Source organism: Aedes albopictus, chromosome 3 (assembly GCF_035046485.1).
Source record: "Aedes albopictus strain Foshan chromosome 3, AalbF5, whole genome shotgun sequence".
NCBI classification, from domain to species: domain Eukaryota; kingdom Metazoa; phylum Arthropoda; class Insecta; order Diptera; family Culicidae; genus Aedes; species Aedes albopictus.
In genome coordinates this window covers 111490915-111512301 of record NC_085138.1, presented here as the reverse complement: position 1 = coordinate 111512301, position 21387 = coordinate 111490915, and the positions used below count along the sequence as shown (strand labels likewise).

Sequence of the window (21387 nt, the reverse complement as noted above, 5' to 3'; positions counted from 1 at the left end):
TTCCTTGGCGAAAAAGCAGAAATTTGGCATATTTACAAATATAGTAAGATATTGAAATTGGCATTTACCTGCATTGACCTGAAAACAATAATTATTAAATCAAAATGGTTAGGTCTTACCAAACTGGAATATTTTCTTATGACTTGGAGAGATCTTCTGCTGTCGATCTTGCACAAGAATAGATTTTAAGTCCTCAACTGGCCATGTCGTCTCAGCAGGGGATTCCGGTCTCAATCAGAAAATTTCCTCCTGGAAATCGGGCAGCTTGCTGTTGACGTCGATCCACAGCAGAACGTGTGGAAGGAAATCCATCCAACTTCTTCAAATGCATATGCTTCTGCGGGCTCCTCTTCTTACCGTTTGAATTCACTGACGTCGAATCGCTTCCTTTGTGTTAAAACTTTGGCTAGATGCTGTTTGTTGTGACGAATTTTTCAGACGTCTTTCGATAGGCTTATGTTAAAAAATTTAAAACTTTTATATAAATCGAGTTGAAAATCACGAACGCGAAAATACTGACAGCCAAAATTTTCGATGCGTCTACCCACGCGCACAGACTACTTCGATCCTCAGTAAAGTTGGTAAACTCAGTTTTATTCAAAAACTGGAATTCTCCAAAACACCAGTAGTAAGGACTAAATACTATAATTCCTTGATTTACCAGAACACATATTCCAAAATTGAAAAATAGGACGACACTAGATTTCGGTTTGGTAGATCTATCACCGCAACGCAACTTAAAAAGGCGATCTACCCACGATGCGGGCTCCGTTAAAGATCGAGCATCTTTTAAACCCCCTCAACCATTCATCCCTCAGCACGGGTCGCCTGACACCTTGGATTGGGGTTACCTATTTGGTGGACTTTTACCCCCGGAACAGGTGGTCCGTAGTGCTATTCTAAGCCGGCAGCTACACGGCTTAGGGGCGATTTCTTCACCCTAGCTTAAGCGTTAAGCCGGGTTTACCGGTTAAGCCGAGGTGAAGAAATCGGCCCTTAGTTGCAGGTGCTACTTGGGTTCCTATACCAAACGGAGTTCTTGTAGATTTCCAAACAAACATTGAACTCACCACTTGACCGCGTATTGTTGCATGATTCTGTACAAGCACGAATTCCATTGACACACAAGTTATGCATGTAGATCCCAAGTAACAATTCCATTGCAGATTGGTTTTGTTTGATTTTTATTAAGGTTTTATTACAGAAATAATTAAAACTCACAGTTTTATGACTGCTTTTATGAAAACCATTGATAAAATGTTTTATAGTATACTTAAAGATATTCATAAAGACATATTTTTAGAGTAAACAAAACTTTCCGATATGTAATCCTTCTGGCAATCATTATTACCACAATAAAACTGTTAAAACTCTCAACAGATGGCGATCCGTTTGATTAGTAACGACATCTGTTGGTGGAAAAGCAGAAACTACGACACTACTAGGTTTATTGCGGTCATCATAAAAGTAAACTTGCTTTCGTTTTATTTTCGCTGATTATGGTCGTCGCCATATTGAATAATTAGCTTACGTGAATGGAAAATAGTTAATTTTGCTTAAATAAGCAATAAATTGATAGTTTGTCACCATTTTCATAACTTGCTCACATAAATAAACTCTCTCTGCTGAGTTTTCTTGTGATTCGAGATAGTTTTACTAAATTCAAAAATTGATTTATTTCATTCCAAGATGATAATATTCACTATTTTCGAAGCGCATTAATTTTATGATTCTGCACCCCCAATATTCACGGTACATTCGAATGCGCATAAGCCTACCAGCACAATAAATACTGAAATATTACTTTGAAATGATCGCTTTCTACTTACGAATGATGTATTCTCCTGAACTTTACGTGCCATCGCACAAGCTTCTCTGCATCTTGAGCTGTCATAGTTTTTGTTGAAAAAAAAACAACAACAAACGAGAATAAAACATTTTTCAGCTAGGTTTCAAAATGAGTTTATTGCTACTCTTAATGTGGTTTGCAAAACCTCTCCGAGAGTGGTCCACTTAGCCGGAAGATGCTCTTAAAGATGTTATCAAGAGGTTTTGATGTATAAATCAGTTTTATTGCAAGATTTATAAAATTGGTTATGAAGATCTCTTATAGATCCGAACAAAACCTAAAATGTTACTTGGGATGTGATGATGGCTTAGGAAAAAAATTAAAGAATCTTTATTAGTTTCATCTGCTCCTCTCCGCTTCTAATTTCTCGCCCTAGAGTACGTCCTAAACTCCAAGTGACGCCACTCGCCTATCCTAGCAGAGCATAGCATAGGCGATAGTATACATGGTGGCTACACAATGCTGATTGTGAGCTTCATAAGTTTTAAAAAAATCTTGAACGTATTGTCTCTGAAAGAACGCTTAGGATTTCCATATGTTAGAGCTGGTCAAAACAAGCATCACATTGTATACGTGGTCACTTTCTTACAATCGCTAGGAAAGGGTAGGAACGGTAGGTCAACTTCTACTTCAGAATATACAGGACACCCAAACTATCTCCGTAGGCGTTACAGGAAAGAGAATTTGCATTAGCAGGGTGGGATTACTCTGAAGAGCTCTATTCGACGTCCTAGAGCACAGTTGACATTCAATGGACAGCTTACAGTTCTGTTTAATAAACTTACCTTGGTATTCCTGAAAGAGGATATATTAGGTCGAACTAACCAACGATAATGCAGGTTACACAACTAAACCTGACCCACTGTGAAGCCGCACAACAGTTGCTGTAGCAGTCAGTCTTGGAGTCAAGTAAGGCATCGCCCTACTATCGGACTCATACCGTATCTCTCCGATAACGGAATCTGGGTAGCGGATAACCTCAAACTAACGCGATCTGTACAATCGGTCGTTTTCCGGCCTAGGAAATAATTTCCATGTCGCACGAGGGTTTCGCAATAGCGAAGATCAACGGGGTGTAATACTGCAGTTGTTATGCTTACTCCAGGTGCCCCATAGACCAGTTCTCGTCTATGCTGGATTCGCTGTCAAGTGCACTAGTGGTATTGAGTCCCGTGGTTATCCGTGGAGACTTCAATGCCTGGGCGATTGAGTGGGGTAACCGCTTACTAACGCAAGAGGCTGGGCTCTACTCGAAGCTATGGTTAGACTGAACGTGGATGTCGCGAATGTAGGCGACAAAAAAACCTACTGTAGGAATTGATGTGACCTTCTGGAGCCTGGGTCTAAACCCTAGCTCAGACTGGAGGGTCGCCGATGGATACACGCACAGTAATGATCTGGCGATTCGATACAAGGTGGAACACGGAGGCAGATAGCTACCAGTCGAAGGTGGCTGACCCCGCGCTTCGATAAGCTGACATTTGTGGAGCGATTGCGGTATACTGGTGGTGTCCAGAAATCGCAGAACTTTACGCATCCTGCCTAAGAGATAGAATGAGGATGTTAAGAGCTCGCATCGATGATGGTAGGATGGAACGAAGTGAAGCCAACAGGGCGGCTGAACTGGCACTGTACAAAGAGATTAAGACACGTAGGCGAGTACTTCAATCATCTCTGCCAGGCAGCCAACACGATCCCTTGGGTTGATGCCTACAGAGTAGTTATGGTAAAAACGATCTCCCGAGATGCTGCAGAAGATCTTGGAAACGCTGTTCTCACGCCACGATACAAGACCATGGGTCCCCGTCCCCTACGGCCATAGCGAGGCTGCTCCGGTGACGAACGACGAACTCGTTGCAATAGCGAAGTTGCTCAAATTGATCAAAGCTCCGTGTATGGGCAGTATTCCGACAGTAGCCGTCAGGACGGCCATCGAGGCGAGCCCTGGGTGTTCAGAATGGCTATGCAGGTGTGCTTAGACAGAGACGAATTTCCAGAGAGATGGAAAAAGCAAAGATTGGTTCTACTGCCCAAACCCGGGAAGCCATCTGGCGACCCGTCGGCATACAGACCTATCTAGCAAAAAGGCCTGCTTTGAGGGTCTTTGTCAGAGTGCCAATATGAACCCGTGGGGTGACGCCTACAGGATCGTTATGGCCAAGACGAGAGGTGTGATGGCTCCTACAGAGCAATCTCCAGAGATGTTGGAGGGGATCATTGGAGGACTTTTTCCGCGTCATGATCCTAGTCCTTGGCCTCCTTTCGTAGGACAGCCGGGGACTGGGGCTGGCGATGAGGAAAGGGTCACCGATGTGGAACTTGCGGGGATAGCTAAGTCCCTTAGCGTAGGTAAGGCCTGGCAGAGCCTGGTACTATTGCCAAAGGCGGGGAAACCACCCGGAGACCCGTCGGCATATAGACCAATATGCTTGATTGACACGGCGGGGAAGGTGCTCGAAAAGATCATCCTCAATAGAATGTTGAGGTTCACTGAGGGCGTAAATGGTCTTTCGAGCAACCAGTATGGCTTCCGGAAGGGGAGGTCTACCGTAGACGCTATCTTGTCGGTTACAAAATCCGCCGAGAAAGCACTCGAGCCTAAGAGGAGGGGAATTCGCTTCTGCGGGGTAGTGACTCAGGATGTAAGGAATGCATTTAATAGCGCCAGTTGGGCTGCTATTGCCGATGCGCTCTTGCGTCTGGGGATACCGGAGTACTTGTACAAGATTCTCGGAAGTTACTTTCAGAATCGTGTACTAGTTTACGACACGGAGGTGGGTCGGAAGTGCTTTCACATAACCTCAGGAGTCCCGCAAGGTTCCATCCTGGGTCCGGTGTTATGGAATGTCATGTATGACGAGGTGTTGAGGTTAGAGTATCCAGTGGGAGTGGTGATTGTCGGATTTGCCGACGACATTACGCTCGAAGTCTACGGTGAAACGATCGAGGAGGTAAAGTTGACTACCAACCACTCGATCAAGGTTGTGGAGGAGTGGATGCGGTCCAGGGAACTGGAGCTGGCTCACCACAAGACAGAGGTGACGGTTGTAAACAACCTGAAGTCGGAGCAGCAGACGGAGATCAGTGTAGGAGACTGTACTATCCTGTCAAAGCGCTCTGTCAAGCACTTGGGCGTGATGATCGACGATAAGCTTACCTTCGGTAGCCACGTCCATTATGCCTGTAAAAGAGCCTCCACAGCTATTGCGGCACTGTCCCGGATGATGTCCAATAGCTCAGCGGTGTACGCCAGTAAGCGCAAGCTTCTGGCTAGTGTTGCTACGTCCATACTTAGGTATGGCGGCCCGGCGTGGGGTACCGCGCTAAGTACTGAATGCTACCGACGGAAGCTGGAAAGTACTTACAGGCTTATGTGTCTGAGGGTTGCAAGCGCGTACCGTACCGTGTCACACGACGCTCTCTGTGTCATTACTGGTATGGTGCCTATCAGCATTCTTATCAGTGAGGACATGGAGTGCTTCGAAATGCGCGGCACAAGAGGCATACGCAAGACTGTCAGGATGGCCTCTATGGTCAAATGGCAGCGCGCGTGGGACAGTTCCACCAAAGGAAGGTGGACCCATAGGTTGATACCGAGGGTAGATAGTTGGATTAATAGGCGCCATAGGGAAGTTACATTCCACCTGACACAGGTCCTTACAGGTCATGGTTGCTTCCGACAGTATCTACACCGTTTCGGGCATGCGGATTCTCCCGAATGCCCAGTGTGCAATGGTTTAGAGGAAACGGCGGAACACGTTTTGTTCGTGTGCCCGCGTTTTCGCACAATGCGTGACCGCATGCTTGCCACATGCGGGGAGGACACAACTCCGGACAACTTGGTCCAGAGAATGTGTAGGGATGAGATTAGCTGGAATGCCGTTTCAACGGCTATCACCCATATCGTCTGGGAGCTACAGAGTAGGTGGCGCGTGGACTCGGAGAATGGCTAGTCCAGATGCAGTACAAGAGGTGGTCCAGGGGTTCGAAGTCGGCTTCGTAGGTCATACCGGTGCCCTGCGGTCGAGATCGACCCTTACAGCGATTAAGTGGCCGCGGAGAGGAAGTCCCGGTAGCGGTGCTGTCGTGGCGTCGGTCTACTGGGTTGGATCCGAGCCCGCGGTTGGAAAGGGGTCCCCGGCAAGGGTCGGGGTAGGTGAGATCCTGCTGTCTGCAACCTACGGATGCATCTCATAGGGCCTGAAGGGTAGTGATACCCTTCCTTACGGGCAGGTCAGATCGGGTTGCACGTGGGCATCAGTTCTTGATGTCCGCTCAGCAGTAGGGCGCGGGCGGGGTTGACCCTGCCCTCCTTCCGAGGACAAAGGGAGTGGCGAGGACCACTCGGGAAACTGGCTAAGCGGCAGCATGCTATCGTGATGGACTCTCCAGAGCGAGTCATCGATGTTCGTTGCTGCTAGGCTTCGGCTTCCGGAAGGGTCGATCGACGGTGGACGCTACTTATTAGGGTTGTAACCAAAACGGCCGAGATAGCGCTCCAAAAGTAGCGAACAGGAATCCGCTATTGTGCGGTCGTCACGCTGGATGTTAAGAATGCGTTGAACAGCGTCAGCTGCTTTCCTTGCAAACAGGTAGAAACCATTTCTATTTTGACACATCTGTTCGGAAAAAGGCAAGACATTTCAGTCCAGTGGGGACGTCGGGTAAGATTAAACCGAAACCTTCGGCTTTTGCGAGGAAAACCCAATGTTTGTCAATGATCAGTGAAAGCGACATTTGGACAGAACCACACTGAATGAAAAATTTGTGAAAATCGAGTCCGAAACGGACCGAAACATCGGCCCTTGCGTCGAACAAAGTAAACTAGCCATATTTTTATTTTTGTCCAGACTGGCAAACCATCTCTTCTAGTATAGTGGAGCGGATCTGGTGTGATGGTTAGAACACTTGATTATCACGCCGAGAACCTGGGATCGAATCCCACTCCCGACAAGCTCACTAAACGTGGGTTTTTCCTTCGGAAGGGAAGTAAAGCGTGGGACCCGAGATGAACTAGCCCCGGGATAAAAATCTCGTTAATAAAGATAAAAAAATCTTCTTTTAGTATATTATTATTGTGGTCCCAACGACCCCGTATTCCAAAAAGTTGAGAACCCATCGTTCGCACGAGCTCCAAAGATCGACGAGGATCGTCTGCCTCGCATCCCCCTGCCACATTGGAACGCATTTTTTTTTTCTGTTGTCGACGTCGTCGAGGTGAGGTCCGAAAATGAAATATTAACAAAACAGAAATTATGACAATAACAAATAACTGTTGGCCAATCAGATTGACAGTCGGACGATTTCTAGACTACGATAAGAGCGAGCCGGGCCAAAAAAAAAGCTAGCTATTGAAATGTTTATATTGCACGCGCCACGAGGGGGTCAAAGAAGGGATGGAGAGGCGATGAATTACAAAATCGGTACCGGGAGGGAACGAGGTGAGATGCGTGGTTTTTGAAAGAACGAGGCAATTTTATCCCAATTGTTACAATTTTCACGTAAGATCTAATGAAATTCCCCTCCAAAATTTCCTAGCAGTTTTATGAAATGTCAGCGGCTCGTTCTATTCTTTCCATTTTACGACAAATTAAACACAGATAGTTAGCGCTGCTTCTTGCAATTATTATTATTACACATACTTTATTAACGTTACTTAACCATTTGAGAAGACCTGGTGTAATGGTTATAGCATGCGGTTTTCATGTCAAAGACGTGGAATGGAATCCCAGTATTGACCAACTTAATGCGTGCGTTTTTCGTTCAAAAGAGACGTTTAGCCATGTTTCACAAGATGAACTTGCATGGGGCTGAAACTTTCGTTAATAAAATATACAAAGAAATACCAATGGTGTTGATGTTTGTGTTAATGGTTTCAGCAATTGCTACGTAGATATTGCATTTTCTTAACCCACGAGCGATCGCGCTGTTGTATTTTGTACAACACGTTGAAAAAATCTCGCTTTTTGTACTCAGCATGAGCGTGGTGCTGAGGCAGGTAGTCAACCGCGCGAGTTACGGAAGGTTAATAAAATAAATACACTGCATACTTCGGTATACTGACAGGCCGAAAGAAATCGAGGGGATTTATTCGCCCCGATCTCCCTCCAAAACGACAAGCAGAAGAAGATCATCTTTCAGGGTTCGGGTTCCCATAAGCCTCACAGTTAGTCATAGAGCGACCTGCGCGCCCGGATAGATTTTATTTTTGGCGGTTTCTCCTTGACCGATTAATCGCCGCCCGCCGCGATCGAGAGCCCTGAACTGCCATGGACACTGGACACTCTTGTCGAGATAAGCATACCTATAACAACAACAACACGGCCGGCTGGGACATGACGAACAACATTTCTGTATCTTGATGAGTGATGATAGGGCCTTTGAAAATGACCATCGAAAACAGATGTTCCTCGGCCCGGGCACAAGCCGACAGCAGAGGGTTTGAACCACCACAACAGACAGGCGTTTGGCTGGGGACCCCAAAAGGGTTGAGAGGTTACAGATTCTGTTCAAGTTCAGTTGATGAATCTGGAGCAGAGCAGATAATTGAGAAACGGGTTTTTGATGCGGTGAGAACAGTGATAAGTGTATGGTCAAATAATGAACGTTTTGTAGTGCCATGGCACACGATGTGGGGTGCGCTATGAAAAATCATTGTAACAAACTGACTCAACCTATAATACATAACATTTCGGAACACTGTGATAGTTCCAAGTTGATTTCATATTCAGAACTGGTACTTTGGTTTATTATCAATAAAACAGACACGTAAAGAGCGACAGCCTAATGTCGGCGTGGCGCTGAACGGATAATGATCGTAAATCAGCAAATTATGATTACGATTCATAACTAGATATCGGTTCAATATGTTTCGTTCAATGTAAAGAGAGGACAATTGAAAGACCGCCCAGAAGTTATGGTTCCACAAAGAGAATGCCTCTTTTCCTGGTCAGTGGTCTATGCCATCAACAATGGATTGATAAATCCGCCTGGGCACGTGACTTGGAACTTAGTTTTTATGTGAGTACCTTATTAGAATTCACTTCAATTCTAGTTTGTTACTTTTATTAGGCATGTCGTTGAGAAGATGGAAGCATTATAAAGCCAGTGCATGAATATTTGTAAAATTCTTAATTCGCATCAAATTAAGAAAAAAATGTCGAACACAATTTTTCAATATCGTAACCTCTTTCTCAACTCTCATTCCAGATTCGACGCCAACAAATCAACCAAAGGAGCCTCCAAGCTGCGCCGGGATCTGATCAACTCGGAGATCGCCAACCTGAGGGATCTGCTGCCGTTGCCGCAGTCGACCCGGCAGCGCCTCTCGCAGCTGCAGCTGATGGCACTCGTTTGTGTCTACGTGCGAAAGGCTAATTACTTTCAGCAAGGTAAGGAAGGACGATGAAGCTTTGCTACGATGTCTGCCTAGCGTAGCGTGAGGGTGTTCTCTGGCACCAGTGCAGTGTCGAAGCTTATCGATATCAGTTTATTAGATCGATTCGTGACAAGATGGGAAGGAATCGGCTACAATCTGCTGTTTGGTAGCGTCGTTGGTTGGGTTGCTAGAGATGTTAAGTTATTTCTGCAGAAATCTGGAAAGTGTTGATTTCTACAAATCGGTAATGTAAATGAATTGCTTACAAGCTGCTATCTTATGCTTGGAAATTTGTATTATTTGTTATAATTTACATAAACTTTCTGGATACTTTAATCTGGTTTATTACTTGAAGGAACATTGTGTCCATATATGTACACGAAAATATAATCTAGAGGAAATTAAGATAACCGTGCAAGTGATCTGAGTGGTAGATCAATTTGATGTTTCCGGCAAGATGGGGATACCAAGAAATTACTCCGAGACTTGAATACTTTTTCAAATATTCCACACCAAGGATTTCTATAAGAAAAAGGAAATCCCTCCACAAAAATACTCAGATTTTCTTCCAGAAATCCTCACAAGATTTGTTCCGTATTTCCTCCTGATAGCTACCTTGATACCTTGTTAGCTACAAAGTAACTTATTTCCAATGCCAAGCGTATAACAGAACACTATCTCCCTTAGTCTTGGACGATATTCCTACAGTTTTCCCTGAACGTGTAGGATGCCCATAATTTCTTCAACCGCGTTGGCGACCGTCCACAAAGTTGCCGACCCTGAGTATTATTTCCGCTATTTTTTCATCCGACATCCACACTACGTGTCCTGCCTACTGAAGTCTGCCGTGTTTTATACGTTTCACAAGGTTCTACGACATTACCCGGAATACCATTACCCGGAATGCCATTTACCGGAAAACCATTTACCGGGAATACCATTTACCGGAATGAACCATTTATTGGATTTTATTTCCGGAAATTGTTTCCGGATGGTGCAGCGGTATCCGGACATTTGATCGCATGCATTTTACACTGGCCACCATTTGAACACCAGTTGATAAATGGTCGTTGCGCCAAATTATGATGAGCAATAAAATGGTTAATCAAAGAATGTTGACATGTAGCGTACATAAATGTGGTTCATCGTCGGATTATAAACAATGTGATTGTTAATATTTCCAGCAGATATTTGCCTTTCTTGTAACATAGGCTGTTCTTTCTAGGATTACTGTTATGGAAATTTCTTATTTCGATCGATTTTTTCAGTTAATGATCAAGTTCAAGAAAATCAAGCTCAAAATTATATTCTAAGTATTTTTTTTTTCAAGATCGTAGCACTAGGACTGGAACTCAGATTCTCGGCTCAATTCACTTAGCAAAGTAGAGCTAGCAACATTGGACCGAAAGAACACTTTTAGACTGGCAACGAAACTGTAGCTATTCCATGGCATTTTACTTGCATTTCGTTGGAGATTATGCTTCTAGATTCATTTAAGGCAGCAAAACTTCTTACTGTATAGGAGATTTGCCCTTCTTTAACTTATAGGTCGTTCTTTTTTACAATGTTACGTTTCAGATTTGATTGGCGACCAATCTTTTAATTCCATCTAGTGTTTTTCCTTCTTTAAAATATGGGTTCACACTGTTACACTGTGTTTGGTTATCATGTGGTTTGTTGGCAGTTGTAGCATTTTATATAAGGACTGTATCGTTAATTATGAGTACACCTTTGAGGCTCTGTATTAAAAAGACTATGTCTTATTTTGACAACTGCTATGTGTCTATGTGTTGCTAACGTTGTAAACAAACGATAACCTTCATTAAAAGTTAAAGTTTTTCACCAAGCGGAACAATACGAGGGTTTACGGAAGAGCAATGAAAAATGATTATCGCTAAGAAAATTAGCAAAAGTTGAATGTGTTAGGGTTTTTGTTGTTCAAAATGCTATCAAACGATTCAGTATGCATAACAAACTGAAAGACTTACCCGGGCGCGGCAAAAAAACAGGTGCGTCCAAGTGAAATTTGGACAGCAAAATTTGCTAAATCGTTCAAGAAAAATAGGAGGTATCCATCAAAGATTACGCAAAAAAGTGTGGAACGACTGTTGGTATGGTTCAGCGCGCCAAGGAGCGTAATTCCCTGAAGACCTACCCAAAACAGAAATGTCCAAAACGTAGTCAAATTCTGGCGGATTATGTGAAAACTCGGGCTCGGAAACTGTACGACGATGTTTTGAGCAAAAATTGCATGTGCTTAATCATGGATGATGAAACGTATGTCAAATTGGTCTACAAGGCACTTCCAGGAGCACAGTTTTTCACTGTGAAGCATGGTACGGATGTTCCGAATTAGGAGAAATCGTTTTTTTGCGAATAAATTGGGAAAATGTGTTGGTTTGGCAAGCAATTTGTCAATGTGGTATGAAATCGTCACGTTTCTTCACCGTCCCAAGTATGAACGTCAAAATATACCGGAAGGAATGTCTCCAGAAACTTAATCTGCCACTCATCTGAAAGCACAAAGGTCCTACATTACTTTGACCGGATTTGGCATCCTGCCACTATGCACGTGACACCTTTGACTGGTATGAAGAAAACAATGTTCAATTTGTGGAAAAGGCAATGAATCCTCTAAACTGCCCGCAAATAAGGCCCGTTGAGAAATAGTTAACTTTGATGAAAGGGAAACTACGGAAAAAGGATAGAGGAGCAGAGGACGCCACAAAATTGAAGAAAAACTGCGTCAACGTAAGCAAAACCATCGTCGGAACGGTTGTCCAAAACCTTATGAAGAACGCCAAGAAGAAAGTGCGAGAGGTGGCAAGATCCACGAAATATTGAATATACAATCATGTCATGGGCTTTTCTGATGCTCCATAAACAATGTAATTGAATTTAATTTACAAAATAAATAAAACATTTTCAAATGTAGCAATTTTCTAGTGAACTCATAATTAACGATACAGTCCTTATGAGATTTGCCTTTCTTTTATTAATAGACTCTTCTTTCTAGTTACATCGTTGTAAACTTGATTGGCGAAACTATTAACTTTGCATAATGTTTTCCCTTGTTTTTAAGAATATGTTGTTCTTTCAACTATGACTGTTACAGAATAGTTTAATTACCAAACTGTAAATTTCACCCTTAGATACTTTCCTTTCTTCTAGCAACAGGCTGTCCTTTCGAGACCTGTTTTCGGTCAGTTTATTTTGATCTAGCATGACAACTATTTGGCTTAATGATAATTGTGTTCTTCAATTATATCCATAATCTGAATCAATCAGGAACAAAAAATGTCTCATGTAATGATCCTCCGTAAATTGATTGGCGTCAATGTCAAAATTGGAACAGTGATCATTTTTCAAATCCATTTAAATTCCCGTTCCAAACGAGGACCTGTCCAAATTGAAACATGACGTCAATCTCCCTTCCAGTCACCCTAAACCTCCGTTGAACTAAGAGTTGAACCTTCTGTCTGATATACATAGGATCACAGTTCTCACAAGCATTTTTTTTCTAGACATGAACATTTAAGTAAATACTTTTCCGTTAAATGGTACATTCCGGTAAATGGTACATTCCGGGTATTGGTTTTCCAGGTAATGCCATAAAATCGTTTCACAATAGGCACTGCCCCTAAATTGATGGCACAAATGTCCCAAATGGAGGATAACGTGCCTGTGTAAATGAAGCCTTCAGAAACTCAGTTTTGCCATCTCAGACTTCCTCCCCTCTCGCGAAGTTTTATTCATACACAATTTTCACCCAAGAGTCTACGTTGTTTGTGACCAGGCCAATATTTATGCTTCTTCGCACATTTGGTACAAATCATGATTTATGAGTCTACGTCGCACTTCATTTTCTTGTTTGCCACGGAGAATTGTCAACAGCACTTTGCACTCAAAATCTCCTAAAGTTTTTCGGTCTACCTCCTTTAACACACCTCGTGGCCGTAGAGGGCTACCGGAAAAATTAACTTTTAGCACATCCCCATAAATCACTACCTCAGCACTTTGTCTACCAGAGCTGCCTTTGTCTCTACCCGCAACCGTATACTTCGTCTTGATAGAGTTGATCGTCGCTCCTTCAAGTGCAATGTTGTACTGTAAATTTGAAAGAGCATCACCCTCTGTTTCAATCTTTCTGAGGTCAAGAGGTAGACACTTCATCTGCGACTCCTCAAATACTTAATCCATCCAGCATAATTAGTTTGGCCGAGAAACCATGTTTTGGCATTGCTTAAATTACATTGAACAGTCTGCAAGTAAGTTGTAAACCCGATCATCCGCAGGTTAAACATTTGATCCGTCGTTGATCAGCCCTAAGGAAAACCAGCCTGGTATTCGCCGACTAAAGACTCCTCAAGAGGTCTCAGTCGGTTTAACAGGACACTCGGCAGTATCTTATTTGCCGAAATTGAAAGACAATCCCTTTGTAATTGGCACATTCTAGTCTGTGCCCTTTCTTTTAAATTTGGGTATCTCGGGCACCTCAACCCGGGTTGCAAGTCCCGCCACCAAGTCTCCGACAAGACCGCACCGTTAGGTACACTTGTGCTAGCCTCTTGAAACTCTCAGTTTAACGATCAGTTGCACCGCGTTCGCTATGGCTCAACGTCGCGGTCAAAGCAGGATTGGGAACCTCATCCCAAGTTGTAGTTCGCATGTGCAGGGATTCCACGCCGTTATAGATGCAGACAGAACATGCAACCCAATACAAATAACCCAATGTTCTACCTATCTTACCATACCAGAACCCGGAAACCTCAGCATGAGCCTTAAGTTAGTACCGATCCACTAATACCACTGCTAATCATGAAGTTACAAGACGTTGGGCGGGTGGGCATTCCACCCAAGTAACACACTTGTCACGGAAGAGTCACGGCGGCGCAGGTTTTTGTTGCGCAGAAGTCACTGTGACTTACTTCTAGCAAGTAAGTATTTATTTGTTAAAAGTAAGTCACAGTGACTTCTGCGCAGCAAAAACCTGTGCCGCCGTGACTCTTCCGTGACAAGTGTGTTACTTGGGCAGACTCCTACACTCGCGCAGTAAACCAGATTCGTCCTCCAAGCGAGAAACCTGGACATCCCGGGAACCCCAACCGGGATTGGAAGACCCAACTTCCAGCCCGAAGCCCTCATCAGGTTTTAGTCCTGCAATGGAAGATTAATGACCTTTTCCACAATCTCCCAGACCTGGAAATCCCGGACAGTGATCACCCTGCAGGAAATCCCTCAAGCCACAAGAGAGTGGATGAATCGAGATATCCGGGGTAGTTACCGATGCTACATCAGACCCGAGCAGAATATATATCACTCGGCTGCCTTCCGGATTACTACAGAATAATCCTCGGAGCTGATACACTTGAAAGCCGACCAACCTATGATTGCGGAATTATGTGGCCTTTCCCACAATCGTTTGCTTCACTATTCCTGCCAAATGGAAAGCTGCCAGATCTACAGAAAATGATCGACCAGATTCTCCAAAAGTTTCCCGAACGCAGACTATTCCTCGGTGATGCCAATGGTTGCCATCAAGCATGGGGAAGCTGAGCATCAAATCTCCGGGGCTTTATTCTTGTCAGATTTGCGAACAGTCGAATAACGATTTAAATACCATTGGGCGGATGAGCCACAGAAACAAGGACAAAATAGAGGAATCGGCCATAACGTCACTCTTACCGCGCAGGTAAGCGGTAAACTGACTTGGGAAGCAGACTCCGGACCTCCACGGAAGCGACCACCGGAATAATGTTGGTCTCCCCAACGGGCAGCGATGCCCCTGGAACTTCTAGGAGGCCAAGGTATAATTTTGATCAGGCAGACTGGTGAAGAAATCGGTCAAAGTACGGCGGAAAGTCCTGAGGCTCCTGATAAGCAACTCCCAACTGAACATCTGCATTGGGAGAAAGCGGCGGACGAGTGACATTAAGCGCGAAACAACTACCGGCAGGTTATCCGAGAGGCGATGGGCGCGTCTTGGGCCTATTTCCTTGACCAGATTAATGACGGGGGCAATTGAATGCTCAGTTATGAAAGAGGCGATAAAGGGGTTTTGTCCTGAAAATTTGAAACGCCATATTTAATCAGAGATGCGACAACAATTGCTGACGCGCTCTCAGATCAGTTTTGGTTGAACCTCCTCCATCAGCAGATATAGCGATGAAGGTGACATCCGGCAGCGGTAAAAGCCATCAGAGATTTAATCGTGCCTACAAATCAGAAACAATATTTCAATTGGCAAAAGGTTATTGCAACCATAACTAATTGCAAATGCTGCATAGAAAATCAAAAAGCGCTCCATAAAAATGAACATATGTTCCATGAAAATGTGCAATGTTTCCCATAAATAATTGAAAACGTTCCATACATTATTAAAAATGTATCGGTAAAACGTAAAATTTTCACATTTAAAGTGAAATTTTGCACCAATACATAATACTGAAATGCTCCATGATAAAATACAAATGCTCCATAGAAAAATGCAAACGCTCCATAAAAAATTAAAATTGTACCCATAGAAAATTGAATATTGCTCCATAGAAAAATTAAATTGTGCCATAAAAAATTGAAATTGTACCATAGAAATTAGACAAATGCTCCATAAGTATTATCAAACTGCACCACATAAAATATAATTTGCTCCATAAAAAAAATGAAAATGCTCCATAACTTTAAATATTTGCACCACTAAAGCAGTGCAATGTAAAGGAATTCAGCCCTGTCGAATTAAATTATGAGAATATGCTATCTATGGAGGATTTTCAATTTTTCATGGAGCAATTCTTATTTTTTATGGTGCAGTTTGATAATACTTATAGAGAATTCATCTATTTTCTATGGTGCAATTTCAATTTTTTATGGTGCAATTTATGTTTTCTATGGAACAATATTTTATTTTCTATGGGTACAATTTGCCTGGATGCCAGGAGTCATGCAGCACCTTGCCGATTGGGGAATTGCATGGGTCACTGTGGAGAACGTGCCTCTGGAGCCGACCTACTGTTACTGATACCTTACGTTATCTACCAAACGCACTTTCCTAATTGCCATAGGCAAGGCTCGGTAAGTGCAGTGACCCTGTACTTGATGGAAATAAATGTTCCTTTTGGGTTTTTTTTTTTAATCATGAGACTGCCGGAGTATACAGTTAAAGCAGATATCCAAGATACAATCAAGAGCACAAACAGCAGATACGCGCAATGAAATCAACGGAGCGAATGGCAGAGTGATTTTGGAGGAGAGGAACGCAACGCGAGCGGTAATGTTACAGCAAGGAACCCGGCAGAACATGAAGCGTTACAAACAGAAGCAGAAACAACAAACCGGCTTCGGGAAATTATCCAGAAATGCTGTAAATACCAGATCCCAATGTTACCTGTTCATACATACTTCAAAGCGGCATACGACAAATTCGACCGCACAGAGCTATGGAAATCATGGACGAGAACGGCGTAAACAGGAACACTTCGTTCCCTTTGGCTCAAATCTGACTATTCCTCAGGCCTGATCAGGGTCTTATTGAATAAAACCCTGCCTCTGCGATATCACATATCCGCAAAGACCTTAACACGTGAGACTTGGCGTGAGAAACAATCACTAGCATTACATACGGACTACGGCAACTCACAGCATACCTACAATTCATTCATCGCCTATTAACCATCCACTGACTGTGGGACACAATAATGCGCCGACTCAATGAATTTTTAATTGAATTTATTCCCTATTTACATTTGTAGCCATTAACCGGTGCTGACTCTGATTGCCCCTTCTCTAAGCCGACTTCAATAGATAATTTAAATTACAAGATGTCGACGGTTGGTTGGACTTTTTGCTGGTTGCTCTGGCTGTGGCTGCTGACTGCAGCAGCAACAGCAGCGGTGAGTGATGTTTTCATACACACCAGAACTACTCGCTTCTCTATTTGAGCATGACAACTATTGGCGATTATCGGTATTTTAGCACCTTAGGAGAGGACGCGCGCAATTGCAGTCTTATCCGGTTGCACGTGGCATTCGTCCGCTCAAACGTAGGGACGTATCACTTTTCGAAGCGAAGTACTCACCGAGATAGCGCTGAGTGGCGGACATTTGTAAGTGTACATAATTAATTGACGGTTCATTTTATCCATCAAATCGCGCAAATCGGCTGCCAGAGCAGGCATGCCGTACCATGTGTGTTTGGCTTAGTCATCCTCCCGGTGTCACACGCCAATCTTCCCGACACACGTGACTGGCACAACAATCGATCTTGGTGACGACGGCATGAATCCCCGTTCTCTATAACACTGGAACCTCCATTTACGTAATGAGACGGGACTACCTAATAGAATTTTTACCTAAATCGATTCAACTTTTTACTTGAATGGATTTCAAGGTGACAAAGAATTTAAAGGAGGGCGAGTAGCTAGAAGATTTAAAGGGATAGAGGAGAGAATTTTCACGGGGTTCCGGGGCTTTACAAGGGGTCCAAGGGGGTTTTCGGGAGCATTTAATGAAGTTTCAGAAAATTTTCAGGAGGGTCCAAGTGTCGCAGGGACGTTTCCGGGGTTTCAGGTAAGTCTCAAGTGTGTTACAGAGGGTCCGAGGGGTTTCAGGGAGTTTCTGGAGGCTTTTCAGGAAGTTTCAGAGCATTTTCAGGGTGGCTCGAATGTCTAACACAATCAATGGAAAACTTTTGGAATTATCTCGTAATATTGTTTATTTGGTAACAGCCCATTAAACTTGGATTGATCGAAAAAAAAAAACAATTCCCAACTAAAACTTCACCCTCCCATGTCCCACCACCGTTCACATAACCCAACTGCACCAATCCTTTCCAATAAGCCCCATAAATCACGGGCGGCTGTCAAAAGTATGATTTCAAGTATCGAAACATGACAGTAAATACCCTCTCATTGAACCGCGCCACAAACCGCGTGCGCAGTCGATCGATAGCTCAATGTTCCAGTTCTGTACCATCATCGCCACACCTTCAACCAGCCAGCGAATGCTCCCACGCTAGCGATCCACTGCTGCACTGCACTGGTGGTAGATTGTTGTTCCTACCCATCGTCAAAGCCCCTTCAAAACCCTTGCGTCGCTCGGTGGAACATTGCCAAAGCTTTGCGGGCGGTCGACGTCGGTGAGCTGTGAGCTGTGAAAGTTGCCATTTTCACGAGCCATTTTCTTATCTAATCGTGTGAGCCCCTTCGAGTGGAACCACACGTCACGTGCATCCAGCAGGTAGGTACTCTCCCTCGAATCGAAGGCGATAGGTGGCAGCAGCAGCAGCAACAGCGGCTGCCAAAGGCATGTGTATGCCATCAATTTTTTGCGCTAAATGGTCTTGACAGGCAACAATTACCTGCTGCTTCCAGTAAAACTGCTGTGTTACTGCATGTGTACGTCAATTGTGCGCCGTTTCGATTACCCACCTCCTCCACCGCGCCTCCATGTCGCAAAGCATCATCATCGCAACGAGCCACCACACCGAGCCCTGATCGTTGTTCACGGGGGAGGGTTACGAACCGTCAAAGCCAAAGCCACCACAAACTCGATTAGTTCGGTGGGCGTGAAATCACGAGACTCACGACGACGCCGACGACCGTTGACGGCCGACGGTGGTACCTACCGGTACCTACACAACCCATATACCCACAATAGCAGTAGAAGCCGGTGCACAATTGAAAGCTTCAAAATTGTGCCTTTTGGCTAGAATCAGTCAAATTCAATTGCAGGTGTCTTTCAATGGATGGGTGGTTGGGTCTTGTAGGGTCGTATGACTTCAAGTTCAAGATTTTGATGGTGATTCTTGACTATTATAGCCAGAATAACACTAGTCCGAATACAGGCTAAGCATGTTGGAAGCTTGTTTTTGACCATTGAAAACTGGGTTGTAGAACATAGTGTCGATAGGTCAAAAGGCTGAAATACAATAAATGAAACCAGGACAAAAGGTCGAAAAGCCAAAGCACTCTTTTGAAATTACTTAGGCTAATGAGTCACTACTATGAACAATTGTGACATTGTGCGTAGTATAGTGCAAGTCGCATTACTCCATTGCCATTGAAGAGTAATAAAATAACAATTTTGAAACAGTTTTTGTTTTGTTTTCTTATAAGCATGCTTCAAAAGCTATCAAATTTGATAATAAGATCGCATTATTTAGATTTAGGAATTCCCGAATGCATAACCTTGAAGGAACTATAGCAGGAATCCCTGAAGGAATTCCTGTATTAGTCTCCTGCAGGAATTGTTGTATAAAACCATGTGAGAATTTCTGCAGGTATTCCTGATGGTTCAAGAATCGCTCTTGAAGAGATCTCTACAGAAAGTTTTGAAGAAATCCCTGATTGCAAACTTAGAGGAACTCCAGGAAGCATCCCGGAAGGAATTCCAGAAATAAATCCCCGAAGAAATACTTTTTTCTGTATTGACGATATTTTTAGCCCTTGGCTACTCAGGTAACCACTAAGCATTTGGATAAGCCGTAGAGCAGACCATATTAAGCATTTAAACTACTTGCTGCCCTACATAAGCATTTTTAAGGCATAGCTGCCCTGAATTAGCATGATCGGTGCTGCTCAAAAGCTTTTGGCTGTTAATTAGCATTTCAACTGCTTGAGGTCTTTTCGCTTGGAAGCATTCACAATGCTTTCTAACTGCTCAAATACTAAGAGCACAGATATGTTACGTGTTGGATAACGCATGTTGTCTCTTTCTCACATAGTCTATGCCTCTGTGGACATATTTGTACATCTGAGTTGCTTATTCATTATTCCCTTGGTTTTTCCCGTACTCATCCAAAAGCTCCGCAGCAAGCATTGCTGCAGCTGGTGCAGATTAGGAACATGGTCATCGAACAATTACCATGTATCATTTCGTTGAAAAGTATGTACCGAATCGGTGGATGCTTTGGCGGGTCATAAAATCATGCCGAAGAAGGAATCATATACCAGATGGTAGAGGAAATGAAAATGCTTTGTACGCAGAAAACTAGTTTTGGGTGATTGAACTGAAGCTACTTTCTAATCATTCTTTATATTGGGGGTTAAATTAGCGCACGCCATCGGAACAGATGTTGCATATCCTGTAGCGTGGAGCAGAAACTGGAGCAGCAAACATGGACGAGTAATCCTCGGTCCTCGGTGTAATAATCACGTGCTCTAACCAGCACTCCAGATCTGCTCCACAAAGAATACTAGGAGGAACCCTGAAGGAATTTCAGGAACAATGTTCGAAAGAATTCCAGAAAGAATACCCGAAAGCACTCTAGCAGGAAACCCCAAATGAAATCCAGCGGGAATATCCAAAGAAATTCGAGGAGGAATCCTGAAGGATTTCCAGGAGGAATCCTAAAGGATTTCCAGGAGGAATCATCGAAGGGTATCTAGGAGGATTCCTCGAAGGTAATCTAGAAGGAATCTCCGGTGGATTTCCAGGAGGAATCCCTGAAAGAATTGCTGGAGGAGTTTTAAAAGGAAACCTAGAGGATTCCCTGAAAGAAATCCCGGAGTTCTTTAAGGGTTTCCATGAGGGAATCTTGTAGCTATGCCTAGTTATAGTCCTAGGAAATTTCTTGAAGGTACTACTGGAGAAATTTCTGATGTAACTTCTGGAGACATCCCTCAATCCTTCTGGAAAAAGCTCCGAAAGAACTCCAGGAGCGATCCCTAGAAGAATGGCTGGAAGAATCCATAAAGGAACTTCTTCTACAGGAAACCCTGATGGAACTCTTGGAAAAATCTTGAAAGCAACTCCTGGAATAATAACTGAAGTGGCTTTTGTAGAAAGCCCTACAGAAACTTCTGGGTAATTCCTGAATTCTCCTGGAGGTATACATGGATGCTCCTGTAAGAATCTCCGAAGTTAGTCCTAGAGATATCTCTGAAAGAACTTCTGGAGATAATTCTGAAGGAATTCCAGGAGCAATCTCTGAAGAAACATCTGCACAAATTCCTGAAACTTCTGGAGAAATCTGTAAAAAAAATCTTGGACAAATCTCTATAGGAACTTCTGTACGAATCCAAGACGAATCCCTAAAGGATCCCCTGTAGCAATTCCTGAAGCAACTCCTGGAGGCATTCCCGAATCCTTCTGAAAGAGGCTCTGAAAGAACTTATGGAGGAATACATGAAAGAAAATCTGTTGGAATACTTAAAAATTAAAAAACA

The 21387-nt window shown here is 43.5% G+C and overlaps 1 protein-coding gene across 1 annotated transcript in view; it reads left to right on the top strand.

Annotated features, from left to right (window-relative positions):
• Nucleotides 1-21387, top strand: part of LOC109423405 (uncharacterized) — a 234113-nt gene that overhangs the window by 92735 nt on the left and 119991 nt on the right. Inside the window, exon 3 of the mRNA XM_062843025.1 lies at nt 9059-9240. Coding sequence (XP_062699009.1) covers nt 9059-9240 — 182 coding nt within the window. The remainder of the gene's footprint in view (nt 1-9058; nt 9241-21387) is intronic.